Source organism: Haliotis cracherodii, unplaced genomic scaffold, assembly GCF_022045235.1.
Source record: "Haliotis cracherodii isolate W230 unplaced genomic scaffold, xgHalCrac1.p SCAF_11, whole genome shotgun sequence".
In the NCBI taxonomy this organism is placed as follows: Eukaryota; Metazoa; Mollusca; class Gastropoda; order Lepetellida; family Haliotidae; genus Haliotis; species Haliotis cracherodii.
Window position 1 is genome coordinate 19,324,196 of NW_027266266.1, and position 11,291 is coordinate 19,335,486.

The 11,291-nt window shown below is 41.6% G+C and overlaps 1 protein-coding gene across 2 annotated transcripts; it reads right to left on the reverse strand.

The window, feature by feature from the left end:
• Positions 1–6,577: 6,577 nt before the first annotated feature.
• LOC139456298 (zinc finger protein 16-like) lies at positions 6,578–9,897 on the reverse strand. 2 transcript variants are annotated; one of them, XM_071237926.1, is made up of 2 exons: positions 9,875–9,897; positions 6,578–8,275 (listed from the first exon to the last, which is right to left on the reverse strand). In XM_071237926.1, exon 2 carries the CDS (start codon positions 8,165–8,167, stop codon positions 6,935–6,937), a length of 1,233 nt encoding a protein of 410 aa, XP_071094027.1. In that variant the 5' UTR covers positions 8,168–8,275; positions 9,875–9,897; the 3' UTR covers positions 6,578–6,934. The 2 variants fall into 2 exon arrangements, with proteins under 2 accessions (XP_071094027.1, XP_071094026.1); XM_071237925.1 differs by having other exon boundaries at positions 9,789–9,891.
• Positions 9,898–11,291: the final 1,394 nt, after the last annotated feature.

An 11,291-nucleotide genomic window follows, 5' to 3' on the forward strand; every position in this document is an offset into this window, starting at 1 on the left:
GTAGTCTCCGGACGTGATATGGTCCGAGGGCACATATGGAGAATCTCACCAAGTGTCTTTTGATATCAAATATATCAGCAGGAGTTGATAAAAGTAGACAAAACCCGAGGCTTGCCGATGAGTTTTTTTCCTCTGTTATTAACGAGTGTTGATATATTTGATATCAAAAGACACTCGGGTGAGATTCTTTTTATCATCTAACATCATTCATCATCCACTTTTTTTGTAGACAGTAATAAGCAGTGTCTTAAGTGTAAAAAGTACTGCTAAACAGCTTCAGTAGCAGAGTCATTAGTGATGTCATGGTAACCAATGACGTCACAATGGTCTGCGAAGCATTGTGATGCAATTTCATTGCAGCGATATCGATAATGTACATATCGCTTGATCTCTGCTGTGGGAGCCAGTTTTGGATGATAAATTATTTTTATGAACCACGATATGTTTGCCCTCGTATCTCAGAACTGTCGATATGTCTGGCGTTCTGTCATCTGTATGTCTGTCTTGATAAAGTGATATGTATGGAATGAATATATGATTTATAACATTGAATAATTATAGCGAAGGAAGGGAGTGTTTTTTGTGAGTTCTTTTGCAAAGTATTGACTACGTAACTTCCTGTATTTCAGGCAAGGTGTTCTATCTGCAAGGGGGATTTCAAGGTTTCTTCAGTAATCATTTCTTGTGGGCGACGGAGGCGACCATGCTCTATGATTCCGGCCTTGGTGGACGGCTAATAGTATAAGGAACTGGCCACAAAACACAAGTGATTCGTAGCCACAGGGTAGATACATACTATATACTGCTAGAAACCATTTCAAGTTGAAAGCAAGAATTTCTTTATTATTTTTCGACAATAAGAAAAAAGGTGATTGATATAATTTCGAATTGCCTTGTTGTATATATGTATATATGTAGTGAAAAATATTAATTTCATTCATAGCGTGTAGATTTTGTTCATACTTGCAGAGGCCATAAATGTCTATTTCATTGCCTCTGGATATTGTTTATCGGCTGTCATATTATCAACTTATGTCCTCTTTTTTGATTGGATATATTTTGATCTAAATATGCAGAAAAAGAACATTGAAAATTTACTTGTTTACACTTTATTATAGAGCATATCTGCTGAGATGGAGGGCGGCGTTAGCAGTGTTATCCGCCGGAAATCCTTGAAATGTGCGACGTCAGTTACCAAATATCAGACCCGTGAAGATTCCGGGGTAGGATAGGTCTTCAGCAAACCTATACTTGCCGTAAAAGGCGACTATGCTTGTCGTAAAAGGCGACTACCGGGGTCGGTTGGTCAGGTTCGCTGACTTGGTTGATACATGTCATCGATCCCAATTGCCTGGATCGATGCTTATGATGTCAATCACTGGATTGTCTGGTCCAGACTCGATTATTTTACAGACCGCCGTCATATTGCTGGAATATTGCTGAGTTCGGCGTTAAACAACAAAAACAAACCAACCAATCAACCAACCAAATGTTCCACCGTGGAATAGAGGGCAACAACATCTCCTACAACTGAAGATTCGAACGGTGGGATAGTGGACATGGCTAGCCAAACCTTCGTTACTTCGGGCTTTCCTCCCACATTATGCTGGCACGCCGTAACATTACTAGAACTCTCAAAACGGCTTTAAACCCAACTGACTAACAATATACCGCGTTGCTTTCGCCGGGATGCCGAAGCCATTCTGGCCAGGAAGAATTCCGTTTTGACGAGATTCCGTTTTAGCACGATCCCCGAAATCTTAGGACTTCGTATGAAAAATGTGCAGAAACGTTAACTCCATAATTCAAGAGTTGGTCAACACATGAGCACACAAAACAACGAAGTATAGGTCAATCCAACATTTCCGAGTATCGATAAAGTAATATAATCTACATAAACAATACCTCTAATCAGAGACCATAAACCGGTATTTGGTCTCTGTCCTAATCAATCATTACATTTTTTCTGAAATTGATATACTTTTCTCTCACATAAAAGACATAATTTATTATGTCACCTGAGAAAGCACCTGCTTAGTACTTCTTTAATCATGGTGAAACAAGATGTCAAAGTAGATCAGCATTATTCTCCCGACTGTAGTTGCCTTTCTCAACTGGAATCAATATAATCGATAAATGGACAAACCCAGGTCGTTTGGCGACGGGATCAACAAAAACGGCACCTGTCGACAAAGGGATCCAGACTTCTTTAACGAAAACGACACCACCTTTTTTTTTTTATATAGAAATAAAATTTGTGAGGACAACAAACACCAATTACCGTTCGCATGTATTTCATACAAACATACAATTTTCTGAGATTGGTAAGCAACTAAATAATTACTTTATGATTCTCGAAACATTCTGACTTGTGAGAACTCACTAAATCTCAACATGCCATGACATACCGCTTGTTGATTGGTTTGTTGTTTAACGCCGCACTCAGTAATATTCCAGCTATATGACGGCGGTCTGTAAATAATCGAGTCTGGGTTATGACATAGGCGTTGATTAATTGAATCAGCTAAGACGCAATCAGCACCAGTAGTTGGTGAGTATATTTATCGTTAGATAAACGGCGACTAGCTTGTCGTAAGAGGCGACTAACGGGATCGGGTGGTCAGGCTGGCTGACATGGTTGATGCATGTCATCGTATCCCAATTGGGTGGATCGATGCTCATGATGTCAATCACTGGATTGTCTGGTCCAGATTCGATTATTTACAGACCACCGTCATATAGCTGGAATGTTGCTGAGTGCGGCGTTAAACAACAACCCAACCAACCAACGTTAGATAAACAAACTACTTTTTCTTTTAATTTAATAAGGCTGTTTGTGCGTGCTTTTGGGGGAAGCGTGAGAATCGCAGCCGGCTGAAGCCTAGGTATTCAATGCAATGTGTCCCTCAATCAATGTGTTGGTCTCAACAGGTTGACCTCGCGGCATCCACTACACCAGCAATTCCAGGATTGTGATGTAGATCTCACCAGACAGTGTGTTAACGACCCCGTTAGGACAGGATTTATGCTGCATCGATCTGATGAGAGAGCCAAGGTTTTCCGACGTCGCCATGAACGGTTTTCCACTAAGTGTATGTGGGTGGTCGACAGACTGGTGATGGCAGAGATGGGGCAAGGCTTATTAGGCTTGTGGGAAGCAATGCTTACGCTACCGTTAATGGCATAAAATAACCTTCATTAAAAACAACATTTCTGGTATCCCCCTCCGTGATATTGAGGGAATATCGCTAAAAGCGGCGTAAAATCAAACTCACTCACTCATTAAAAGCAAAAGATGAAAATGATCGATGTATATGCACCCTTGCTACTAGATATTTTGTATTTAAACGTATTGACAGAGTAAACACGGACCACATAATGAGTTCGCTATGTCCGTATTTCGTTACATCGGGTAGCCTAGTGGTTAAAGCGTTCGCTCATCTCGCCGAAGACCCGGGATTCCCGACATGGGTACAATGTGTGAAGCCCATTTCGGGTTTCCCCCGCCGTGATATTGCTGGAATATTGCTAAAAGCGGCGTAAAACCATACTCAATCACAATATTTCGTTACAAACGTGTTCGTTATATCCATATATTATATGATAAAATATAAAACAAATTGTCGGGACCAAAAAACACAGTTCGTTATATCCGCCAGTTCGTTCTAACTTTCAACTTGCATTGATGTTTTGTTTGGATATGCCTCGTGAGCACGCGGCGATTTAGTCAATCTAAACGTTCAGTTCAACTGAGCTGAAGAGTGAGTGCATATTCCTTCAGCCCACCAGCAGTATTGCAGCTATTCGCGGCTCGTGGGTTGAAGACAATTATTGGCTCTATCCATCGTCCGTTGTCCGCCTGTGGTTAACTTTACATTTACATCTCCCCGGAAACCATATGGCCGAAAACGTGAAACTGCAAGGTTTATTCCAGCTGTGGTGTTACCATGCCAACCACTGCATGCTTTGTACGTTTCCTGGTGAAGTATGATGCGTGGTGAGGGTATAAGTAGCAGAACACGATGGTGAAATATTTAGGGCGGGGTTGTGCCGTTTTTAGCCAAACATTTATAATATGAATTACCTGTGTAAATACTCTCATTTCACAAACACTCACAAAAAGTTATGTACAAAACATGAAAGGTTATCAGTTTGTTTCCAAAATATGACCAGATATACGAGGGGTGGTCATTAAAGATTTCCCCTGACCCACTTCCGATGGACCTAGTGGAATGAAACTTGGCATAGGTAACAGTCTTTCTCCACATAGAAACCACTGAGAGTTACACACTTCTCCCATCTTTTTATGCAACTATGGAGACCTCGCTTGTAAAAGCCCTCATTTTGCGTCTCAAACCAGGACTTGACTTCAGAAATCAGTGTTTCATCATCTGTGAAACGTTTTCCCTTCAAAAATGCCTTCATGGTTGGAAAGAGGTGGAAGTCAGATGGTGCAAGGTCAGGAGAGTAAGGAGGGTGTGGAAGGATTCCATAGCCACGGGACCGCGCTTCTGTCTGGGCAACATGAGAGTTGTGTACTGGAGCATTGTCTTGCAGGAGACGGACACCCTTGGTCAGCATGCCACGATTCTTAAGCTTGATAGCGTCCCGCAATTTCCGCAGCAGTGAAGCATAATAAGCTCCTGTAATTGTGGTACCAATTGCCAAGAAATCCATCATCACTACTTCGTGTTGGTCCCAAAACACCGTGAGCATGACCTTGCCTGCAGAGGGTTGGAAACGTGCCTTCTTTGGGGGTGGTGACTCCACATGCTTCCATTGCATCGACTGAACTTAAGTCTCAGGATCATAGTGATGGACCCATGTTTCATCCTGTGTGATAAGTCTGCTAAAAACGTTTGCCTGGGTTTTTTTTGGCACATGTCCAAAAGATCCTTTGAGCAATTGACTCGTTCCTGCTTTTGGAAAGGTGTGAGCATATGCGGATAGAGATGCAAATATCAAAGGTCAAGTAGGGACTACTTTCACTGTTTATAAACAAACATGGCGTCGCCCTCGTCATTCGGGGATCGAGTCAGAACTAACCATCGGGAATCTGGATAAACTATAGAGATAATTGCTTTCATTATTAAGAACAGTCTTATATACTGAAAATCATTGTCTAACTGTGACGTAGATAAGGCTTTTATAAGTTTTGGCAACTTTGGAGATATAAATTTCGAAACAATTTTGCGAGGGCACGAGGCCTAGCCAAGCGGGATCAGTAGCCATATCTGTGCTTGTAGATCTCTGCGGCTTGAAACCTTCTCCACAAATTAAAATAGTTGGATTTGGCCGAAATATATGTGAATTGTTACCTTGTTTCGTTTTGTCGCTGTGTGTACATCGAACTACACTTCTTAACGTTATGACAGGACAGACCGACTGTCAACAAGGTCTGACCATGGCCGTGACGTCTCAGAGACTAGGGTTAGAGTAGCTTCCCTTTGACAAAGGGCAGTTACTCTAGCGAACAGACCGATGGATTGCCGCAAAAGGCAATTAAAAACAATTGATGTTTTGCGTTTATGTTGCTTCGCCACTGTATAAGAAATCGATTTCAGTTGGAACTATATTGGCTACTGTCACTGTCCGACTGAAACGTCACTTACCCTCTGACGTCATAAATATTAATGTGCGCATTGCAGTAAAACTCGCAATGTTTCGGTAATGTTTGTGAGAGAGGGAAAGCGATTTTCAAGCATAGAATTAAATAATGACATTATATGATAAAGAGGTTATCACGCTTGTGTGTTTGGGGATGGTACATATCCTGTATTAGGAATAAACACTATGTATTTAGCTCGCCAAGGCTCGCTAAATACAATGTTTATTCCTAATGCAGGATATTTGGATATCCCCAAACACACTCGTGTGATAACCTCTATGTATCATTACACATGTGAAATTTCAACCAAATATGATAACCCTAAGTGGTTAAGGGGAAATCTTTAATGAACACCCCTCGTACGTTTGAAAGTAACTTCAATCAGTCATCAAAGTGAAAATTGTACATGGCTGATATCTCAAAATGATGTGATTGTAGTTTGGTTTAAAATGTTTTAATGGTATCCACTTATTACCCACATTCAGCACAGGAACTTGTTATTGGTCGGTTTGTGTAACATACAACCACGTGACAGTGTGAAATGAGTGTCTAATACTGTACCCGACCGTATATATTACTGTAACTGACTAATAACGAGTTCATGTACACTGGGCACATGTTACCCTCTTGTGCTTTCATGGATGTAGGTGAAAAGATGACGTACATCCCTGCACCCTTCTGGAAAAGCTGGATCAGACAAACCTTTGTGAATGTTTGGGCAACAATCCACACCAGCAGCAACATGTCAGCCAAGTCAATCGGGCAACCTGATCCACACAAGGTAACTCCAATGACACCAATAGGTCACTACTGCTGTCATGTAGTAGGTGACTGGGGACAATATTCACTCAGGAATCCCAACAAGGAGTATAGAACGCAAACACAATGACAACAAAAACACATTTGACATGCTTGAGAAAGGATATATTTATTTGGATGAACAACAGAACCATCACCAGAAATGACTGTCACTGATTTCCGAAACTTGGTTCTTTGTGAATCCTTTCACCCAAGATAGAATTCCTTAACAAGTTAATTTGTGATTATACCTGTGTGTCCTCATGCTATTTCCAAAACAAATGTCATGCCAATGGATGCAACATACAGACATGAACGCTGATGTATGTTCTTGTGAATTACCAATGAACTTTCAAGGTATTTTCATTGCTGAGAAGCACAGGCTGTCTGCATCCTTTTGGGTCACATCCTAAGCTTCTTACTAGAACCAGAGACCATAAAATAACATCTTATGGTCTCTGCTAGAACAAGACTTTGTCAGTAATTAAGTTCTTTAGCTGCATCACCAAAGACATACAGAAAACAATGCTAAACAGGCTTGACCCCACGGTGACATTTCATATGTGTCTGAAGATGACCCTTCTGTGAAAACGCTCTCTCACACTCACTGCACTGATAAGGCCTGGCCCCACTGTGACAGGTCATGTGCCTCTTCAGGTGACCTGACGTTATAAATGACTTCTCACACTTGGTACATGAATAAGGCCTCACTCCACTGTGACCTCTCATGTGTGTCCGCAGTTGACTGGACGTTGCAAACGCCTTCCCACACTCTAAACACTGATGAGGCCGCACTCCAGTGTGACACATCATGTGTGCATTCATGTTACTTGACGTTGAAAATGCCTTCCCACACTCACTGCATTGGTAAGGCTTGGCTCCACTGTGAGACCTCAGGTGTGCCTGAAGGTGATTTGACTGTGTGAATGTTTTTCCACATTCAGTGCACTGATAGGGCTTGATTCCGGTGTGGCTCCTCATGTGTGTCTGCAGGTCACTTGAACGTTTAAATGCTTTCTCACACACGCTACACTGGTGCGGCTTGAGTATCTTGTGAGAACATCTCATGTGAGTCATTAAGTAACTGGACGTGGTAAATGTACTCATGCACTCACTGCACTGATAAGGCTGGTCCCCCGTGTGACACTTCATATGGGTCTGCAGGTGACTTGACGTTGTAAAAGCTTTGTCACACTCGCCACATGGGTAGGGCTTCTCACCATTGTGATATCTCATGTGGGTCTGCAGATAGTTGGATGTAGTGAACGCCTTCCCACACTCACTGCACTTAAAAGGTTTAATTCCACTGTGAGCCATCATGTGTCTCTTCAGGTCACTTGAATTTGTGAAAGATTTTCCACACTCGCCACAATTAAAAGGCCTGTTTCCACTATGAAGCCTTATATGCCTCTGCAAACTGTTAGATGTTGCATATGTTTTCCCACACTCACCACACGTATATGGCTTTCCGCCACTGTGATGTTCCATGTGTGTCTGCAGATCACCTGATTCAGTAAATGCTTTCCCACACTCGCCACACTGATAGGGCTTGGCACCATTCTGACGTCTCATGTGTGCCTGCAGGTCGCCAAGGTCTGTAAATGTTATCCCACATTCGATACATGGAAACAGTTTGACCACACTGTAACACACATTGCTATCACTGGTACTTGCTGCTATCTCACCTCGAGCATCTCCAGTGTTCAGATCTTCTTTAATAAGGTCATGGTTATTCTCATGCATTTCGTTCTGTACTTCCATACTTGGATACTTGATTCAATAATTCCTTGGCTGTTAACCATAAAGATTAAATATCTGTCAGCTCTTCATGTTTCCATCAGAAAAACACAGATCAAGGCCAAGGAAGCACTGCAATCAAAATACAAATGAAATTTGAAAAAGTTAAGTTGTTTTACACCAGCATTCTGCCACTTTGTCCACTAGACCAAAGCCTGAGTGGGTGAGTGAGTGAGTTGGGTTTAAAGCCACTCTTAACAGTATTCCAGTTATATCACGTCATGTCAGCTTAATGTGGGAGGAAAGCCCGAAGTGATGCAGGTCTCAGATGTTTACCACTTTGGTGAAGCTGAATGGCAAAATGTTGTGTAACAGAGTGAGTGAGTGAGTGAGTGAGTGAGTGAGTGAGTGAGTGAGTGCTTTATGTCACATCGGCAAGATTTCAGCCATAGATTGAAATCTGACTCTTTGCTCAAAAGATGTTTGATAAGGGTTACAACATTCACAATCTCATTGAAATCAGATCTTAGATCTCACTACCGCTAAACATTACTGTCTGACGTGACCTGTAATGGGATGTCCTCAGATCTTTGTTTAGCGTCAGTGAGAACTAAGATCTGATTTGAATGAGATTGCAACATTCAGGTCCTTAGTAAAGCTTTTCAAAAGGTTTATGGTAGACAGGATGAGGACATTTCAAAATTAGACACATCTGTGACAAAACAAATGTCTGATGCATTTCCTTTTTTGACTTGTACCATATGTTCCCATGTTTTTTTCAGGTGAACAATTGACTGGTCTTTGCATGTGTTTTTAACACCTGTGTCACCACTATGTGACAGTGATTTATAAATACATGCTTATAATATGCCGATTGATACAACCCTGATCTTACAGTACTGGTACAAAACCTAGTTTGCACGATCAATGATAAGGCATGTTACATTTTACATTACAACATTCTAGCCATTTTGAGTTGATGAAATAGTGACAAGACCAAGTGTAAACAGGTTTTATTTTCACTGACAGTGATACTGTATGAACATCAGGTTAATTAGAAGGCTGTGTGCATATTGTTGTTGTGGTGGATTTGAGTTTTTAAAATTGAAAGTGCCCAGTAAAGCTGATAAAATTAAGTACAGGTACATGATTGGAGGTAGCAAAATGTCAGGACAATAAATATTCAAAAGTGTTTTTCTTTTCTTTTTCACAAACACCTTAGAAAAAAAAGAAATACACCTACGCTGGTTGTGAGAGTGACACACTTGAATGACACATTACTTCTTCAAATGCTGACTATATCATGTTGATGTAGATTATATTATGCAGTAGTTGCACAAACAGGCCGTTTCCGCGATCCACATATGGGGCAGTTTTGATGCGGTGCCGTTTTAATTACTTGTTCACCGAAATCTAACTTCAGAATGCAGAGGAACAAACGTTCACCACAAAAATTTGAGATCGGGCCCACACACACCAGTAAAGCTTCACAAGATTGTAGATCTAGATCTAGTCGACAATGAAAATGTTGATATTCCAAGAATATCGTAAACGGACATAAAACATCACAGCGATCGGACAAAACCCAGGAATTTCCGAAGTACCCTCAAATCCATAACAAATGTTACAATTACATCACTCTTACCCCGTGTGTAACATGGTGTTGTGAACAGAAATTCTTCGCCGTTAATATTGATAACTAAGCCTAGTTCAGACATTGTGAAAACTAACCAAAAATAATAATCCGACCTTCCACAACCGGAAGCAATACTAATCGATAAAAGGAAAAAAGCTGAGGTCTCGGGGATCGGGATGTAATTTGACCATAAGGTTTAAACACTTGCTGTATTTAGCACTTTTGGAAATGCTAATGTCAACTACACGTGTCGTACCCTACAAATACTCAGATATATAAACACATTATTGTTATCCTATACGGGTGTAGGCTGAAACGGCACCTCTGCAAAACGGGACCATTTGCCATCTGGTGAAAACGGCAACAAATATTTATGAAAACAAAAGAACGATTTATATAGTAATGTATACTGTGGCAAGACATATTCGCTGTTAACAAAGAATACATGTAGCACATCTTTCAAAAAAAGATTATCACTGTCACAGTCACTTATATCATTCACTCTTTTTAAGGGCATAATTGCCACAGTACAGTCCACTAAATTACAAAACACTGGACCCGTGAAGATCCGGGGTAGAACAGGTCTTCAGCAACCAATGGTTGCCGTAAAAGGCGACTATGCTTGTAAAAGGCGACTAACGGGATCGGGTGGTCAGGCTCACTGACTTGGTTGATGCATGGATCGATGCTCACGATGTCAGTCACTGGATTGTCTGGTCCAGACTCGATTATGTACAGACCGCCGTCATATAGCTGGAATAATGCTGAATTTGGCGTTAAACATCAAATAAACAAAGAAACAATAAACAAACTACTGGTCCATTAACATCCCTGCAGAGTTCACCAACCAAATAAATTCTGCGTGGTTTTGACATCTGCCAGACTAGTAAGGATCGACGGATTTCTGCTGGGCACACACAACCTTGCTCGCGCCGGAGACCGCCTCCGTGGTCTAGTGGTAGAGCGTCCGCCCGGAAAGCGGAAGGTCCGGGGTTCGATCCCCGACCGCGTCATACCAAACGACGTTAAAATATGGTACTTGTTGTTACCCTGTCTGGCGCTCGGCATTAAGGGGCTAAAACAAGGACTGGTCAGCTCGGAGTCAGTATACTGTGTCTGAGTGGTTTATTCATGTTAAACTGCAGCATGGTATTTCAGTGAGCTAGCACTATAAATCGGCATCAGTCCGGACTAGTACAAGCAGCCACACAAACACGTACATGCATGTCGCTGTATAAGTGCACGTTAAACCCCATTTCACCTCACCTCACCTCGCGCTGGACTTGGTGATATTCTCCAAAGGACATATCTGAATGTATAAAGACGAACTTCGTATTTGGAAATGTACAGGGTTTAGGGGCAGCTTGCTTTTAATATTGGCTTGGGGTAAAATATTTTTGTGTGAAAATAATGTTTCAGAAGGACATCGCCCATATGTCCCTCTGGCACACTGCAACTGTGTTTTGTGTCGGGATGAGCATGTTTTCCGGCATCATGCTCACCCATGAAGAT

Excerpts from the sequence above, each read along its gene's own strand:
- LOC139456298 (XM_071237926.1), bottom strand. The coding sequence starts at position 8,167 with ATGGAAGTACAGAACGAAATGCATGAGAATAACCATGACCTTATTAAA.